The sequence below is a fragment of the Trichomycterus rosablanca genome, chromosome 17 (assembly GCF_030014385.1).
Source record: "Trichomycterus rosablanca isolate fTriRos1 chromosome 17, fTriRos1.hap1, whole genome shotgun sequence".
NCBI lineage: Eukaryota > Metazoa > Chordata > Actinopteri > Siluriformes > Trichomycteridae > Trichomycterus > Trichomycterus rosablanca.
Genome location: NC_086004.1, coordinates 1,672,343 through 1,692,266, shown reverse-complemented (window position 1 = coordinate 1,692,266; position 19,924 = coordinate 1,672,343). Strand labels below are relative to the sequence as shown.

At 44.9% G+C, this 19,924-nt stretch overlaps 1 protein-coding gene across 8 annotated transcripts in view; it reads left to right on the top strand.

Moving 5' to 3' along the window:
• Positions 1-19,924, top strand: part of si:zfos-588f8.1 — an 82,992-nt gene that overhangs the window by 10,240 nt on the left and 52,828 nt on the right. For all 8 annotated transcript variants that reach the window (XM_063013462.1, XM_063013459.1, XM_063013461.1 and 5 more), the window contains exon 2: positions 15,265-16,161. In XM_063013462.1, the coding sequence (XP_062869532.1) occupies positions 15,325-16,161 (837 nt within the window). In that variant the 5' untranslated portion in view covers positions 15,265-15,324. The remainder of the gene's footprint in view (positions 1-15,264; positions 16,162-19,924) is intronic.

Genomic DNA, 19,924 nt, shown 5'->3' with positions numbered 1-19,924 from the left:
GATCAGGGGATCCAGGATTCAAATCTCGGTGGCTCTATTGACCGGTTGGGCATCTGAGCAACACGATGATCCAAAGCATTCCCCCTCCAGTCTAGTCAAATCCAATTACCTGATTGAATTTTACCAGTACTGCTTCAGACATCCACTCCTGACCTAACTCATGCCCCTCCGTGTGCAGTTACCGACCGCTTCTTTTCACCTGCACCAGGTGGGTTCAGTTGGAGATCCGTATCGCGCACCGATCTCCATTATCCCCCGTCTCTGTACAAGCCGTCTCTCCCTGTGGCTCTCCCTTCATTGGATGAGCCAATCATGTCTGTGTAGGAGCCCGGCTGGTTGTTAGTCCGTGTTTCCACTGACTAACAACCAGTCGCTCTGGATAATGCCGAAAATGTAAATGAAAATGTTTCCTTCATGCTGTCTGTTAAAATTGACACTTCCTACAGCCGTAGCTTGATTAAAGAGCGAGAACTGAGTAAAGCTTTGGACTGCTGTTTTGTGTACGTGCACAGGCTAGGTGTACAAATAGATCAGAAGGCTCCGAGTTTAAATCGGCAGCAGAACGTTCAGCTCTCAGGTTGTTGTGCTCCGTTTCTAGATGAAATTCTGCTTTAATTGTGATTTGGTTTGGATAAAAGTGGCTGCTTAGAAGAACGTAGAAGAAATGGAAAAGTCGTAACTCATCCCAGCTGCAGATCTTCATCTTGTCGATCTGCTTTCCAAACCCGGCTCAACGTTTTCAGCACGAGAGGCCGACAGAGTGAAAATGAGGAAGCGTGAAGCCACAGTCGCTGACGTGGGTATCGGAACTGTCAGCGTCGGTGCGCGGTCAGAGAAACGGCTTCGGTATGAAGAGAAGACGAGACCTGTAGTCTGGATACTCTCTGCCTTCGCGAGACCTGTTGAGACAGAGCGTTTCTCCCTCAGAGCCCCTTGTACAAACAAGTCGTGCGTGTTGCATCGACCAAGTAAAAAACCTGTAAAACGAGTTTTCCTGAGAATAAATGAATAGAAAAAAATCCCTCCTGAGGAACTGCATTTTCCACTTCTGTTTCTGAGTCTGCCATTTCGGTGCGCGCGTCCAGGCTGAGTTCATACTGGCAGATGTAAGTCAAAAAGGCGAGGCTCCGTACGTATGCTCCGGTTTATTTTTAAGGTCTTTTTAATGTCCATGTTTCTGGCTGGTAAGTGTACGTGTAATGTGCCGTAATGTTAAGTCGTCTGCACAGAACCAAGCTTGTTGTTCCTGCTGGAGTAGAGAAAGACAATTCTGAACGGTCTGTCTGAAAACCTAGTGAGCTGCCTTGCTACCCAAGCAGAGAGGATTTTAATAAGACATTGAACTCATATGGCAGATTATTTAGACGCTCTGTCTTCTCAGGTAGAGAAGTATGATGTAAAATGCACTTATGTAGAGAGATCGCGAGGTTTTCGGACAGACCCAGAGTTTCCATACAGCTGAAAGCAAATGATTTGTCATATGATTCATTTCATAAACACTGTTAGCAATGGGTGTGGCAGAAAACACTGATCTCAGTTGTTAGTATGGGTGTCCATGTACTTTTGGCCATGTAGTGTAAACCAGGGTTGTGAGTCTTGGGTGGGTCGCGAGCCAAAAAATGGATTGAAGAGAAAAATAATAATAATTAAGTAAACACGCCCCCATGTGGAGGCTTTACATTACATTTTGTAAACCACAGTGCGACCAGATTGTAACTATTTTCACTAATGAAGTATATTTTGTTCTGTGATTTGGTTTGATGCATCGTTTGTGCTGCCTGGGTCGCGGTAAAAATCATGAACAAATTGTGGGTCGCTTACTTAATTTCACAAAGGAAAACTGGTTCCTGCGTCCAGTCAGACGACCTGTTTACTTCATGCAATAGTGTTTGTGATGTGGAACCTCTTGTGTAGCCAAACACCAAACCAAAAACACATTTTTTTTTTTTTTATAATCGTACGTTGAATTTTCTCCAAAGCGTATTTTGTTGCGATCGGACGAGCTTATATTCAGCTGACCGTAATATTGTGTGTAATTCTAAACGTATGTGCAGCTTGTAGTGATTCGATGAAACCGAAACCGGCCGTGAGATCTGAGCGAGGTTTAATCAGTCGGATGTTCTTCTAGCACGGCCTGCTGAGGCCTGTTTCAGCGCTGGATGCTGGTGAGGAAACCTGAGAATATTAAATATTCTGTTTCCATGCATTGGATCTAAGAAGGCGAAACTGGGATGATGTTCTGTGCGTCTTGCTTGATTGATTGCACTGTGCGGCCAATAGCGAATACTCATTGCATGGTCTGTGATTGTCTACTTCTGCTCCATGCAGAACATCCACATGTGTGACACCCTTCCTGTGTGAAGCCTCTACATAGTCGTAACTCTGGAGGAACATACTACACTACCAAGTGCTCCTTGACCAGACTATTGGAGTCACTGTTACAGCGGTACTAAATTGTCTCCTCATCCACCTGACACTCCCATTCGTGTCTGCACATCTCCCAGTCCATGCTGGTCCATGCTGGTGACCGGTAACTGGGCTAGCATAAAAAAAACTGCTGCACCATGTGAGCTCTTACAGTTTCTTGATTAAAAGCTTTTGGTTGTGTATAAAGCTGGTTGCTGTGCTGGTATGAAGCTGGTCAATATCTGTGTATCTGTCCATAAAACAGTCCGGTATCGGGCAATGAAGTCTGACCATGTCGGACCATGAATCCAGACGATGAAGCCGACCGTGTTGGACCATGAATCCAGACCATGAAGCTGACCGGTGTTGGACCATGAATCTAGACCATTAAGCTGACTGTGTTGGACCATGAATCCAGACCATGAAGCTGACCGGTGTTGGACCATGAATCCAGACCATGAAGCTGACTGTGTTGGACCATGAATCCAGACCATGAAGCTGACCGGTGTTGGACCATGAATCCAGACCATGAAGCTGACTGTGTTGGACCATGAATCCAGACCATGAAGCTGAACGGTGTTGGACCATGAATCCAGACCATGAAGCTGACCGGTGTTGGACCATGAATCCAGATGATGAAGCCGACCATGTCGGACCAAGAATCCAGACCATGAAGCTGACTGTGTTGGACCATGAATCCAGACCATGAAGCTGACCGGTGTTGGACCATGAATCCAGACCATTAAGCTGACTGTGTTGGACCATGAAGCTGACCGGTGTTGGACCATGAATCCAGACCATGAAGCTGACCGGTGTTGGACCATGAATCTAGACCATTAACCGGTGTCAGATTCATGATGCCGACCGATGCCGATGCGGCATCGTATAAAAAGTTTTATGTTCAAACTGTGACATCACTTATAATAACCACGCTAATGCCATCATCTTTATTATTTATGATTAGCATGTTTAGTTAGCGCTTGTAATGACCTGTTTGCTACAGACTGTATAAAATCTTTATTCTGATGTTTGTTCATCTTTCTGATCTACATCACTGCTGCGTTCAGTATGGTTCTCTGTTTATTAATCAGTAAAACATTGAGATGAAACTGTGACGTTGTCGGCTTGTTGGTTATTGATGAATTCCAGATTCTGAATAGAAATCTGGTCCACGTTTAATCACAAGCGTCAGTGTCTGTGCTATAAAATATGGACGGGATTTACAAGCATTTACTGATTTATTGTTTCGTTGTCAGCAGACAATAAAACCGCAGAAGCGACTTTTTAGTTGATAGGAATAATAAACTTATTTTACATCCTTGTTATAAATCTTTGCTTTTAATGAAGCCTTCAGGCACTTGATTGACCGTTGGGGGTAGAGTTAGGGTGATGAGGGGTACTTGTCCTCTTTGACTCTCTGTGGGTTGAAAGTCTTTGAGTAGATAAACTGGACCACATGTTTCACAGCAGGAAGTCTCGGTACTGTTACTCTTCAGCCTGACGCCGAAATGACCAGAAGTGTTTTATTGAGCTCGGCCAAGACCGGTGTCGAATTCTCACCGGCTCGAGGGGCGGCCGGACACGCCGCTTATTCATCCAGACCTCTGTGCTCTGGTTCCCTTCACTTTCTCCGAGTTTAAAAAAGCACAGATGAATAAAATAGCAGGATTAAAAATGAGGTTTCAGGTTTTTATTGTAACCTTGTGCACAAATGATCAGGTTTTTTGTTCAGTCAAATCCGACGGGCTAGAGAAGAATCGTTCATGTGTTCACTTCGACTTGACTTGAAAGTGTGACAGCGAATTCAAACAAGATGAAAAAAATCTTGTTGCTTGTGTGCCCGTAATTATTAACACGTGTTTGTAGACCAGCCATGCTCATGCAGCGGCTCTGCAGACGTAGCCTGTTTAGATCTGGTCTTATTTCCCTCGGAAAGCTTTGCAGGCTGGAAATAAAAACTGGAGACTTCACTTTGCATTCCAAACAAGCTAAAATCTCTTATGCGTGCGTCTGTACTTAGTACATAGTACGGAAGACGTGCAGATCGTTATAGATTTTCACGCCGACTGGTTCTCTCCCCTTTTCTGACCCTCCCGTCTGCTAAAAGACTTAAATCTGGGGGATCTTTAAACAAAAGCTCTGGTTCTTTTCCACCCACACATTCCTACTCGGAGACTTTTTCATTCAGAACAGCTCCGGCTGCATCTGGCGTCCATAACGACTGGACGGCCCAGTTACCTCAGGACCGTTTTTTTCCCTCTTCTTTTGTTCCTCTGGGACGACGTGCCAGGAGCACAACAAACCACACACACACACACACACAAACATTTCTAGTCTCCGGGAGTGAGGTGCCCAGACCCTGTCTAGGGTTTTTAGTCCGTTTTCACCTCCTTCTGGATGTAGAAGGTACAAATTCTGATTTCTTTATTGATTTCTTGAATTATAAAGATGAACCACACTGGGTTTTCATTCGCCGTTTTGCAAACTCGTTTGTTTTTATGAAAAAGCTGCAAAAAAAAGGACTGAATCAGTGACCACAATATTTCAACACATGCAAGTTAGTCAGAATTTGCTAGACGCTCACATCACTTAATTTTTACACTGTCTATTTAGTCTTTTTTTTAAAAAATTTTTCACATTGTTGAACTTGAACATTATGTACATATACAATATCCAAACACTGTAATCAATTCTTAGTTTACGCCCATTTATACAGCCGTGAATAATAAATAAAAGAAAGTAAATACACGTATACGAACCCCCAACTAGGCCGCTCAGGTGGCTCAGCGGTAAAAACACACGCTGGAACCAGAGCTGGATCTCGAATACATCGTATTGAATCTTGGCTTTGCTTGCTGGCTAAGGATGAGCGGCCACACGAACAACGATTGGCCTGTTGTTCAAATAGGGGCGGGACTAAGCCGGATGGGGTCTCTCTCTCATATGACTAATGCAATTACGACCTCTGCTGGCTGATTGATGGCGCCTGCACAGAGATGAGAAAAGAGCGCTGTCAGGGTGTGTGTCTCCGTACATGACGCTGAGCTGCACTGCACTCGTCAAAGCGTAGGCGATAAGATGCATACGGCTGCTGCACACGTGTCGGAGCGGGCGTGGGTTAGCTTCGTTCTCCTCGATCAGAGCGGGGGTTGGGATTGGTGGAGAGGAAGCGTGATGCGATCGGGTAATTGGACGCGCTAAAAGGGAGAAAATGCATAAAGAAAATATTTAAAAAAACAAAAAAAACCCAACTTAAATCTTTGTAATACAAACTTCTCCAGTGTCTCAGTATAATAATTGGTGATCAGAGGATAAATAAAAAAATCCTAGCCACTCTTTATTATTTTTTAAAGAATATTTTTGAAATTCAATTACCAGTATAGTCCAGAAAACATTCCATATCTTTAGCCCAGTACGTTAAATATTCCATTGGCAAAAAATGCCTGTATGCCAGTTGGAGAGTGTTGGGCTGTCTATTTAGTCTTAATAGATCATCTTTTTTGTTTATTGATAAATTTAAACATCAAATATTTGGATTTTTTTTTTTAAATTATTTTTATTGATGCATTTTCTCCCTTTTTAGCGCGTCCGATTGCCCGATCGCATCACGCTTCGTCTCCACCAATGCCGATCCCCGCTCTGATCGAGGAGAACGAAGCTAACCCACGCCCCCTCCGACACGTGTGCAGCAGCCGTATGCATCCTATCACCTACACTTTGACGAGTGCGGTGCAGCTCAGCGTTGTGTACGGAGAGACGCACCCTGAGAGTACTCTTTTCTCATCTCTGTGCAGGCGCCACCAATCAGCCAGCAGAGGTCGTGATTGCACCAGTCATGAGAGAGAGACCCCATCCGGCTTAGTCCCGCCCATATCTGAACAACAGGCCAATCGTTGTTCATGTGGAGAGTCGATACGATGTATTCGAGATCCAGCTCTGGTGTGCTAGTGTGCGTCTTTACTGCTGCGCCACCAGAACGGCCATATGCAGATGTGTTTTTTACCCAATTTTGCACCCAATCCTGTCATTTCAAACTGAGTTTATCTCTCTCGTCACTAAATTGAAATACATTTCTGAGTTGTAGGGGTTCAGATACTGAGAGCTCCTGCAAACTGCAGCACAAGAACTGAATCACCAGTAGCTCTGCTTTCTTAATGAAACGGTTTTGGTGGCTCACTGCTCAGTCTGGTTTCTTTTGTCTGGACTTGACCGCAAATAATGAATCGTCCTTCACCGCTGACTTACCGTCATTACAAACAGCAACTTTAATCTTCACAAGGTGGTACATCAAGTTTTACTTGAGATCTTCTACATGTACATTTCTTCCAGTTCTTTTACGCCAGAGGTTCATGACGTTCGTGTCCTCTTATTTCAGCACGTCTTTCCTCTGATCGTGGTTCTGCTTGAATTTTGACCAGGACCAGGTCAGCTCGTGATGAAGCGAAATGACGACGGTGTTTTTCTGGTTCCAGCTTTTTACTTTAATTGTATTTTTGTGGTTTTGGTGTTTTGGTCATGACCTAAAAATGAGGACTTGATTTACTTTTACAGGACAAAGTTCACTTTTCTGTTTCTTTCAAATGGAAATGTAACCGTGAGTAGAAGAAGCATCGTCGAACATTTTAGGAGCCACAAGAACCAGAGTTGTGCATTGATATGATTTAAACTGAACCGTCCTGGATTAAAATGATCTTTCCTGAACCTTTCAGACCCCGACTTGGCCTGCTTTACCAATTTAGTCATCAGAAAGAAATGACCGTCTTCTCAGGGCTTTCCAGTGTAACCTAATTTGGGACTGTATGATGCTGCCAAGTATTTTGAGTTCACTGTTATTTCTTAATCTGGGAAAGTGCTTACATCCTCAAATCTGTAGCTGAAACCAAGTTACAGGGTGGGCCATTTATATGGATACACCTAAATAAAATGGGAATGGTTGGTGATATTAACTTCCTGTTTGTGGCACATTAGTATATGGGAGGGGGAGAACTTTTCAAGATGGGTGGTGTAAATAACCCATGAAAGAACAAAGTCACGTTAAAACCAAGCACACCATTGTTTTTCTTGTGAAATTCTCAATAAGTTTGATGTGTCACATGACCCTCTTCCCATTGAAAAAACTAAAGTTGGATCCAAAATGGCCGACTTCAAAATGGCCGCCATAGTCACCACCCATCTTGAAAAGTTTTCCCCTCCCATATACTAATGTGCCACAAACAGGGGAAGTTAATATCACCAACCATTCCCATTTTATTTAGGTGTATCCATATAAATTGCCCACCCTGTATAATGAACTGGAACATCAACTGAGGCTTTCGGTGCCCTGCTATACAAGTGCTGTCATCTTTTGACTGAATGTGCACAGATTTTAATAGTATGATCACATTAAGGTCACTAATGCCGTGATAGCTGTGCAGAGTAGCTTTAAAGCGCCAGTAGCTTCATCACATAATAAAAACAAAAACATAGCCTACAACTACATTTTATAGCTGGTGATCTGTGGTCACCCCTCCTAATTACAGGGTTCAGATGTATTACACACACCCAGTGCTAACTGGTATATAAAGTCACTTTTTACGGCAACTTCGTCCGTAGTTTTGGGACGGCTGAGTGTCTGCGTGCAAAGTAAGGTTCATAAAGGCGTGGTCTGCTGAGTGTAGTGTGGACAGAGCCCTGACCTCACCCATTACAGAACACCTTGGGGGGGATCGGGATGTCTTCTCGTCAAACAACAGCGCTGACCACAGAAACTCTCTTCTGACAGAACGGGCACAAATTTCCAAGGATGCATCTCAAAAACTAAAGCTAATGAGCTTTTGATCTGGTGCAGATTCTGGGCAGCTTCATATTCATGGTTTTGAAAGCTCATGGGGAACTGTACAGCCTGTCCCCAACTGGTCAGAGGTAGCTCGGTGGTTAAGCTCTAGTACTAGTAATCAGAAGGTCGCTGTTGCCACTGTTGGGCCCTTGAGCAAGGCCCTTAACCCTCAATTTGGATAAAAGCGTCTGCTGAATGCTAAAAATGTTTTTTCCAGTTTTCCGCCAAATCTAGTCGGATCCAATTCCCTGATTGTATTTCGATGCCTCTACTGATGTTGACCTCCACTCCTGACCAAGGAGGGTCGTGACTAACTTACGCCCCCTCGGACACGTTCAGTAGCCGACCACTTCTTTTCACCTGCACCAGGAGGGTTCATATAGAGATCCGTATCATGCACGGAGTGTCTCTCACTGATCTCTGTTATCCCCCGTCCACCATCCATTACATTTATCAGTTATTCATTTTATGTATAATAGAAGAACTACTCAGTTTTTCTGTTTGCTTTTGTTTTGTACTGTTAATTATTTGTTGTATTATGCTACTGGGGCTTTAATTAATTTCCTTCTGGATCAATGAAGTATCTATCCATCCATCCATCCATCCATCCATCCATCAGTCATAACTGCAGCACTCCTGTATTCGGATCAGCCAATCATTGTCTGTGTGGGCCACCCGAGCGCCCAGAATATAGAGTTTTCAACAAGACGTGGCACTCAAGCCCAACACGGACTTGATTTCTCTAACCGAACAAAAAAACAAACCTGAAAAACAGGAAATGAGGTGATCAGACAACAAACAAAACATTTCCATCTCCTAATTCTAACAGCTTATAAAAACCAGACGATTATAATTAGATTAAATTAATATTGAGCTGAATGAAATGAAGTTCAGCCTGTTGGTCCGACCCTCCACAACAGTCCCAGTTTCTCACGTGGCCCCTTAGGACAGAATAACTTCCCACCCTCGTCTGAGTCAGAACTACTAAAGGATGACCTGCGTTTGTTCATCTCGCTGTAGCAGCGGCGGTGATATTTTCATCGTTCACACCCACGTACAGAAACACAGAGCAGTTCCTTACAAACGGGTCACAATTACCTCACTGCCGCTGCAGTGAAAAGCTTTTTTAAGATTGTGGCTTTCATGTAGGACCTCGTGTGTGTGTGTGTGTGTTTTTTATGTGGCCTGAATTTAAACCTCGCAGAGGAGCGTTCAGATGAACTGGTTGTATTCCTTTCGTTTTAAGTTCGATTGTTTAAAAGAAATCTGCTTAGTCGTCTTGATTTTTAACCAAAAATAACAAAAATGATCAATTAATAATTCAGTATTGTAATAGCATTTGTTTTTGAAACGGGGCGTCCAACAAGCTCAACAGGCTTACGCTCAGGTGTCCAGATACCATGGCCATATAGTGTATTTATTGTTTGTCAACAAAACATGAAAGTTTATCAGGATGAAGATGACTGACGGGCTTTTTGTTCTGCTTATTTAATGCCGTGATAGCTGTGCAGTTCGTAACCTGCCTGTAGCTTCATCACATTATGGGGGAAAAAAGAAACGTGGTGCTAGCACACCAGCGCCGAGAGTCGGCTGGGCGCCATCTAGCAGGCATAATCGGCAGTGCCTGCAGCAGACACGGTTCTGCTAGGGCGGGATGGCCGGACTTTGTCGATTGGGTCTTTAAATGCTGTGTAAGGACCCTGACTGGCAGATAGAGGCGCCTGTGCAGGGTGCATGGGTGAAAAAGCGTTCTGCTAAGGGCTGCGCGCGGGTCGGAGGAGGCGTGAGCGGCAATATACCCTCCTCACCTGCAATCAGGGATCCACCAGCAGCGGAACACAAATATCTTGAGATCATTGACAAGCTCCTCCCGTGTAATTCTGGACTGACCTCACCTTTCTCAGAATCATTCTTACCCCACCAGGTGAGATCTTGCATGGAGCTCCAGAGTGAGGGTGATTGACTGTGATCTTGTATTTCTTCCATTTTCGAATGATCGCACCAACAGTGGTCTCTTTCTCACCAAGCTTCTTGCTGATGGTCTTGTAGCCCATTCCAGCCTTGTGCAGGTCTACAATCTTGTCCCTGACGTCCTTTGAAAGCTCTTTGGTCTTGCCCATGGTGGTGGAGAGATTTGAACGGAAGAAACTGATTCTGTGACAGGAGTCTTTTATACAGGGACAGGACTAATTTGTGCGCCTCATGGGCACATAACCGGTATGTGGGGGTCAGAATTCTTGCTGGTTGGTAGGGGATCAAATACTTATTTCCCTTAATTAAATACAAATTAATTTATAACTTTTATTTAATGTTTTTTTTCTGGATTTTTTGTTGATATTCTGTCTCTCTCTGTTAAAATAAACCTTCCATAAAATTTATACTGTTCAAGTCTTTGTAAGGGGATCAAATACTTATTTCCCCCACTGTATATATACTGTATATATATAGAGAAAACATAACGTTTTATTCCACGTTTTTTCAAGGTGATGGTTAGACGTTATTGATGTTTAAAAGAAATCTGTTTAGTCATATTCATCCCTAATAATTAATATCATGTAATAATTCAGTGTTCTATCGGTGTTGTGTTAAACGTCTGCTGTGATGCTGTAAAATCAGGACTCTGTACAACACCAGCTTTCTCTACATGCCGAGAGAGAGACGTGCAGTTCCTTTATCAATCTGAATATCCACAGTTAGCATTTCACCCGAATGCGTCGTGCACAACGGCTTTTCGTTGGTAATTGGTGAATCATTAACGTCCCCGGTGAAGTCGGTTCTTTCCTGATCTGCCTGTCAGATTAAAGCATGGTCAGAACTCACAGGATGAAAAATGAATTGAAAGCTGTGTGGTGTAAGTTAGAAGGGATCTGAGGCAGCCTCCTTATTTTATCTTTTTTTTCTATTTATTCATGCATTTTTTTTCCCATTTTCCTCCCTATTTATTTATTTATTTATTTATTTTAATAGTTTATTTAACAGGGACCAAACAAATAAACATAGTTACATAAAATGCACCAGATGTATTGTATAAAAGGCTTCTAGCATAAGCTAATTTGCAGCCCCAGTCCCTGGTTAGGCTTTTATAACTAAATAGTACAAAATGTAAATACATAAAATACATAAAACAACGTACTGATTTAAAAAAATAGTATTTTAATAGTAATTTAGCATAGTCAATCTAGTCTTCCGCTGCTGGGGGTCCCTGATTGCATTCAAGGATGGTATATTTGCTGCTCATCTCTGCTGATCTGCTAATCAGGGTCCTTACACAGCGGTCATCCGGTCATCCCGCCCTAGCAGAAACGTGTCTGCTGCAGGCACTGCCAATTATGCCCGCTAGATGCCACCCAGCCGACCGGTGGCAACGTCGAGTTTCGAACCGAGAGTTCAGAATCTCGGCACTGGTGTGCTAGCATTTTATCCTTATTTTATCTGGGCTTGGGACCTGCACTGAGAGTGCACTGACGCTCTGCAGGACTTTCCGAAAAGATGATCGTTTAGGATCAGCCTGCGGTAGCGATCGTTGATTTAGTACAACAATAAAATGAGTTTAGTCTGAAGGTTAGTAGTTCGGTTTGTTCCCGGTTTACAATGCAGAATAATCGGACCAAGGTTCTGTCATCACGTCCTGCTTTTTCCAGTGCTAACGCTAACGTCACCGCACGTTCAACCCTGCTGTTTTGACATCTGAGCTCTCGTCAGGCAGTGATGGATACGGTTGCTATGCTGTCGCGGCCCCGATGACTAAACAGCTTTCTGTTTTCATTTAGTGTATTTATAGAAATGCATCGGGCTGCTGGTGAGCGTAGGAGACCTGATTCACAGAAACATGTCGTCTGCAGCTGCATGACCGCTGCTTCGTGCATCGTCGTGCACCCACATGATCGTATATCGAATAATCGGACTGCATGTAGCTCGTTACAGCTCGATTCAGGGTCAGACTTTAACTTCGTTCAGTAAAGCGGTGGTTTCTGAACGCTCCGGCTCTGTGGAAGGGATCAGGACGGTAGTGAAGGTCCTGAGCTGCTCACTCAGCAGTACACAGAGGAAATAATGAGCAGTTGGGCTCTGGATGCTTTGTGGTGAAGCTAGAATGCCTGAAATCCCAGCTGAACATCTTTTGATCAGAACAGCAGCTGAATTAGAGGAGACGCTCAGTTCTCGTGTTGTCGATGGGATTTCTTTCATGTGGTTTCGTGGCACTTGGTTCAAAGGGTTTAAACAATGCTTTTAAGAGAAATCCTTGAATCTTTGGTTGTATAGTTGCTAAGCATTAGTGGTCTTTCCGTTCAAGTTAGATTCTGAGCAGAGAGAGTTCAGCCCTGATTTGCTGTTGGCCCATTTATTCATCAGTTGAGTTGTGATCATATTGTGTACAAAGTGTGTTTAGAATCTCAGACCTCTGCGATGCCTGTGTGCTCTAGTTTGAATGACAGATGTGCTATCGACCAGCTGGGAACCCACACAGACATAATTGGCTGTGTCTCAGGGAAGGAAATGTCAACCGTATTCCTCATTGCTGCTGGGTTCACAGAGAGATCAGTATGCATAAGGAGAGTCACACACTTCTCTCCATTGGTCACCATCGACCAGCCAGGAATGAGGAACCCGTTCAGCCTGCCCTCCCCCAAACGTATCTGATCATGTCTGTGTAGGTGCCCAGCCGGATGATAGCAGAGCTGTGATCCAAACTCGAGAGTTTGTTTCCGTTGTCTGGCATGATTAGATGGATGGACGGACAGACGGACGGACAGATAGACGGATGGACAGATAGATAGATAGATAGATAGACGGATGGACGGACGGACGGACGGATGTATAGATAGATGGACGGACGGATAGATAGATAGACAGACAGACAGACTGATAGATAGACGGACGGACAGACGGATAGATAGATAGGTAGATAGATAGATGGACGGACGGACGGACGGACAGACGGATAGACAGACGGACGGACAGCTGTATGGATGGACGGACGGACGGATAGATAGATGGATAGACAGATAGACAGATAGACAGACAGATGGATGGATGGATGTATAGATAGACAGACAGATAGACAGATAGATAGATAGACGGACGGATAGATAGATAGACAGATAGACAGACTGATAGATAGACGGACGGACAGACGGATAGATAGATAGATAGATAGATAGATGGATGGACGGACGGACGGACGGACGGACGGACTGAGATAGACGGACAGACAGATAGACAGATAGATAGATAGACAGACAGACTGATAGATAGATAGACGGACAGATACAGTGCCTTGCAAAAGTATTCAGCCCCCTTGAACTTTTCAACCTTTTGCCACATTTCAGGCTTCAAACATAACGATATGAAATTGTAATTTTTTGTGAAGAATCAACAACAAGTGGGACACAATCGTGAAGTGGAACGAAATTTATTGGATATTTTAAACTTTTTTTAGAAATAAAAAACTGAAAAGTGGGGCGTGCAATATTATTCAGCCCCCTTGCGTTAATACTTTGTAGCGCCACCTTTTGCTGCGATTACAGCTGCAAGTCGCTTGGGGTATGTCTCTATCAGTTTTGCACATCGAGAGACAGAAATTTTTGCCCATTCTTCCTTGCAAAACAGCTCGAGCTCAGTGAGGTTGGATGGAGAGCGTTTGTGAACAGCAGTTTTCAGCTCTTTCCACAGATTCTCGATGGGATTCAGGTCTGGACTTTGACTTGGCCATTCTAACACCTGGATAAGTTTATTTGTGAACCATTCCATTGTAGATTTTGCTTTATGTTTTGGATCATTGTCTTGTTGGAAGATAAATCTCCGTCCCAGTCTCAGGTCTTTTGCAGACTGCAACAGGTTTTCTTCCAGAATGGTCCTGTATTTGGCTCCATCCATCTTCCCATCAATTTTAACCATCTTCCCTGTCCCTGCTGAAGAAAAGCAGGCCCAAACCATGATGCTGCCACCACCATGTTTGACAGTGGGGATGGTGTGTTCAGGGTGATGAGCTGTGTTGCTTTTACGCCAAACATAACGTTTTGCATTGTGGCCAAAAAGTTCGATTTTGGTTTCATCTGACCAGAGCACCTTCTTCCACATGTTTGGTGTGTCTCCCAGGTGACTTTTTATAGATATCTTTGAGAAATGGCTTTCTTCTTGCCACTCTTCCATAAAGGCCAGATTTGTGCAGTGTACGACTGATTGTGTCCTATGGACAGATTCTCCCACCTCAGCTGTAGATCTCTGCAGTTCATTCAGAGTGATCATGGGCCTCTTGGCTGCATCTCTGATCAGTCTTCTCCTTGTTTGAGCTGAAAGTTTAGAGGGACGGCCGGGTCTTGGTAGATTTGCAGTGGTCTGATACTCCTTCCATTTCAATATGATCGCTTGCACAGTGCTCCTTGAGATGTTTAAAGCTTGGGAAATCTTTTTGTATCCAAATCCGGCTTTAAACTTCTCCACAACAGTATCTCGGACCTGCCTGGTGTGTTCCTTGGTCTTCATGATGCTCTCTGCGCTTTAAACAGAACTCTGAGACTGTCACAGAGCAGGTGCATTTATACGGAGACTTGATTACACACAGGTGGATTCTATTTATCACCATCAGTCATTTAGGTCAACATTGGATCATTCAGAGATCCTCACTGAACTTCTGGAGTGAGTTTGCTGCACTGAAAGTAAAGGGGCTGAATAATATTGCACGCCCCACTTTTTAGTTTTTTATTTCTAAAAAAAGTTTAAAATATCCAATAAATTTCGTTCTACTTCACGATTGTGTCCCACTTGTTGTTGATTCTTCACAAAAAATTACAATTTCATATCGTTATGTTTGAAGCCTGAAATGTGGCAAAAGGTTGAAAAGTTCAAGGGGGCTGAATACTTTTGCAAGGCACTGTAGATAGATAGACGGACGGACGGACTGATAGATAGACGGACAGACAGATACAGATAGATAGATAGACAGACAGACTGATAGATAGATAGACGGACAGATAGATAGATTATCATGTGTGTGTGACCTGATATAAACTCCACCTTCTTATTGTTTGTCTCCTGTTCAGGTGCTAGATGGTGAGCGTGGCGGCCGCGCGTAATGCTGAGACGACCGGCGCGGAGTCAGAATGAGTGTCACAGATGGCGAAGGCACAGCTAGCCAAGATGGTCGGGCCTACGTTCTCCAAATCTACCCTCGCCTGTCCCGCAAGACCGCTCCGTGTTGCACGCTCAGGGTCCGCAAGGAGGCCACGGCGGCCGCCGTCGTTCAGGACGCGGCCGCCACCCTGGGCCTCGGCGCCGCCGAGCGCTACGTGTTGGCCGAGGTGAAGGAGAGCGGCGGGGAGGAATGGGTCCTGGAGGCCACGGACCTGCCGGTGCACAGGGTTCTGCTGTGGCCCCGGAGAGCTCAGGAGGAGCACGCGCAGAGCGAGGGGTTCTACTTCCTCCTCCAGGAGCGCAACTGCGACGGAACCATACGGTACACGAACCTTCCCGCCGCCCGCAATGAGCGGGACGTTCAGCATCTGGTGGCCAGGGGTTTCCTCCCTCCTCGGCACGAGGACTTCGACGACCTGTGCAACCTCCCCTTCCTCGACGAGGACTCCATCCTGGCCAACCTGCGCTCCCGCTTCCAGAAGAAGAAGATCTACACGTACGCCGGCAGCATCCTCGTCGCCATCAACCCCTTCAAGTTCCTGCCCATCTACAACCCCAAGTACGTCAAGATGTACGAGAACCACCAGCTGGGCAAACTGGAGCCGCACATCTTCGCCATCGCGGACGTCTCGTACTACACCATGCTGCGCAAGAGGATCAACCAGTGCATCGTCATCTCTGGAGAGAGCGGCTCCGGCAAAACGCAGAGCACCAACTTCCTGATCCACTGCCTGACCGCTCTGAGTCAAAAAGGATACGCCAGTGGGGTGGAGAGGACCATACTGGGAGCGGGGCCTGTTCTGGAGGTAAGGCTATTTTTATTTTACTGAATGCACGTGGCACAGTGTCTAGGGTGGGTGACTTAGAATTGGTGTTAAAACATCTTGTATGGCCTGTTGGGTTCACCGTATTGCCAAAAGTATTTGGACGCCTGACCATGACCTTGTCTGACGCCCCATTTCGAAGGCTAACTGTGTAGAAACAGACTGACCTCTGTGTGATCTGTGTAGCTAGAACAACAGCCGCTCTAGTGAGAAGGCTTCTCACGATATTTTGGAGTATGTCTGTGGGAATTTGTGCCCATTCTGTCGAAAGATGACAGCCTTTGTATGGCTGGGTGGGCGCTGACCTTTCGAAGCTGTTGAGTGGTGCTGAGGTCAGGGCTCTATTGGTGTTTATATTTTGTGTTGCACCGAGCCTCACTGAGAGGCTCCCAGACAATCATCTCATGACATGGAAAATGCCACTTAATGTGCAGACACTGAGCGGCCAAAAGTATCTGGACACTCGACAGTTAGCTTGTCGGACGTCCAATATAAAAAACAAACGGAATGAAGAGCGTTGAAGAACTTGAGAGCTTGAGAGTTTGTTTTTGATGTTTGGTAAGATGGATGGATAGATAGATGGATAGACGGACGGACGGACGGACGGACGGACGGACGGACGGACAGACAGACAGATGGATGGATAGACGGATAGGTAGATAGATAGACGGATGGATGGATAGACAGACGGACGGATGGATGGATAGACAGACGGACGGATGGATGGATAGACAGACGGACGGATGGATGGATAGATAGACGGACGGATGGATAGATAGACGGACGGATGGATAGATAGATAGACAGACAGACAGACATGGATGGATGGATGGATGGATGGATGGATAGACTGATGATTGGATAGATAGACAGACGGATAGACGGATGGATGGATAGATAGACAGACAGATGGATGGACGGATGGATGGATGGACGGACGGACGGACGGATGGATGGATGGATAGATAGACAGATGGATGGATGGATAGACGGATGGATAGATAGATAGACAGACGGATAGACAGATGGATGGATGGATGGATAGATAGACAGACAGACAGATAGACGGACGGATAGATGGATTGATTGATAGGTTGACAGACAGACAGATACTTCTATGAACAACAGAAGCTTCTCACAAGACTTTGAAGTGCGTCTGTGGGAATCTGTGCCCATTCAGTGAAAAGAGCGCTGATACTGGTGCAGTTTCTTGGTTTTTAAACTGAGCTCGCTTTGTGCACAGGGGTGCAGTCATGCTGGAACAGGAAAGGTACCTCCCTAAACTGTTGCTGCAAAGTTGGAAGCGTATTATTTCCTTTATGTGATTGATTTAATACTCCAGTTAGCAACCGTTATTGCTGAAAAGCATCAACTCAAGAATCTGAAAGGGTGTCCCAATACTTTTGTCCGTATACTGTACAGTTCATGTGCACTATCAGTCGCTGTGACGGAATAAACGAAGCGCTTTTTTTTGTTGTTGTTTATTTCACAATAAACCGCGGAGCATGACTTCCTTTTTAGAACGTTCATGTGAAAGAGGAGGCCGGTCATGAGATCTCATCAGAATCTTCATCTCTCTGTAGCTCAGGCAGAACCAGAAGTGATCAACCCCCCCCCCGCGCCCCCCGTCAGCACGGCCGGCGTCTCTCAGCGTCTCGGCCCTGAGTTCGTTTTTACTTCCCTGTCGCTTGTGGTCAGAGGCTCATAAAACTGTTCAGATCTACAGAGAAGCTAAATAGCAGCCACAACAGCTGCTAACAGGTGTAATAATTCAGTTATACATATATATATATAGATCTGGCATAACATTATGACCACCTCCTTGTTTCTGCACTCACTGTCTATTTTATCAGCTCCACTTACCATATAGAAGCACTTTGTAGTTCTACAATTACTGACTGTAGTCCACTCACTGTCCACTCTATTAGACACTCCTACCTGGTCGGTCCACCTTGTAGATGTAAAGTCAGAGACGATCGCTCATCTATTGCTGCTGTTTGAGTCGCTCATCTTCTAGACCTTCATCGGCGGTCACAGGACGCTGCCCACGGGGCGCTGTCGGCTGGATGTTTTTGGTTGGTGGACTATTCTCAGTCCAGCGGTGACAGTGAGGGGTTTAAAAACTCCAGCAGCGCTGCTGTGTCTGATCCACTCATACCAGCACAACACACACTAACACACCACCACCATGTCAGTGTCACTGCAGTGCTGAGAATCATCCACCACCTAAATAATACCTGCTCTGTGGTGGTCCTGTGGGGGTCCTGACCATTGAAGAACAGCATGAAAGGGGGTAACAAAGCATGCAGAGAAACAGATGGACTACAGTCAGTAATTGTAGAACTACAAAGTGCTTCTATATGGTGAGTGGAGCTGATAAAATGGACAGTGAGTGTAGACACAAGAAGATGGTCATAATCTTATGCCTGATCGGTGTATGTATGTATATATATATATGAACAGTTCTGGAATGAACCAGAACATCAGCCAACATCAGTGACCAACCCTACAAATGCTCTTTTGACTTCTGTTGTTCTAGCTGAATACGTCTCACGGAGCACGCTCTATTTCAATACCTTTTGTTCTCGATATAGGACGCACGACAAGCTCATGGTCGAGTGTCCAGATACTTTTGACCACACAGTGTCTGCACATTAAGCGACGTTTTCCACGTCATCAGAAGATAAACGTCTGGTTTAGATACGTCTTGTATATTCAGGACGTGATGACAGAGTAAAAGCTCGGTTTGATTCCTGCTGAATTGCACCAGATGAGACGCTGACCGCTCGTGTATGGCGTGTAAACGCTTAAACCAGCGAGTGTTTGGACTCATGATAGGGTGGCGGAGCTGGATTTTGGAAAACGGAGCGGGTTAAAGATCTAATCTTCGGCAGACGATGGAAATATTTAGGAAGGTGAAGCCGCCGGTCCCTGTTTTCAGATTCCGAGTGAACGTACACATCATTAAAATCAAATCAGAGGAAAGATCGCTGTTTAGGGAAAACTCCTGAACGTGGAGACGACTGAGGGGCTAACATGGTAGCAGGACAGATCAGTGCTAGCTCAGCGGTCAGGGTGCTGGACTAGTGATCAGAAGGTTGCTTGTTTGATTCCCACTATCGTCAAAATGCCACCCTTAAAATGTACACCGACCAGGTATAACATTCTGAGCACTGAGAGGTGAAGTGAATAACACTGATTATCTCTTCATCATGGCAAATGTTAGTAGGTGGGATATATTAGGCATATTATATATTATATATTATATTAAATATATATGATTCTCAAAGTTGATGTTAGAAGCAGGAAAAATGATCAAGCGTGAGGACCTGAGCCAGTTTGACGAGGGCCAAACTGTGATGGCTAGACGACCGGGTCAGAGCGTCTCCAAAACTGCAGCTCTTGTGGGGTGTGTCCCGGTCTGCAGTGGTCAGTGTCTATCAAAAGCGCTCGGGAAACCGGCGACAGGGTCATGGGCGCCCAAGACTCGGTGATGCCCGTGTGGTCCGATCCAACGGACGAGCTATCAGAATGCTGGTTCTGATAGAAAGGTGTCAGAATACACGGCGCATCACAGTGCATCCAACACAATATTAGGAAGGTGGTCATAATGTTATGCCTGTTCAGTGTATGTTAGGGACTCTTTAGAGTAAACAAGGTCTTAAAAGCCAAATAAACAAACAAACAAACAAATGCTCGTCTTCTCTGTAGTGCTTTTGTTTAATAGTTTGCAGTATAATCGTTA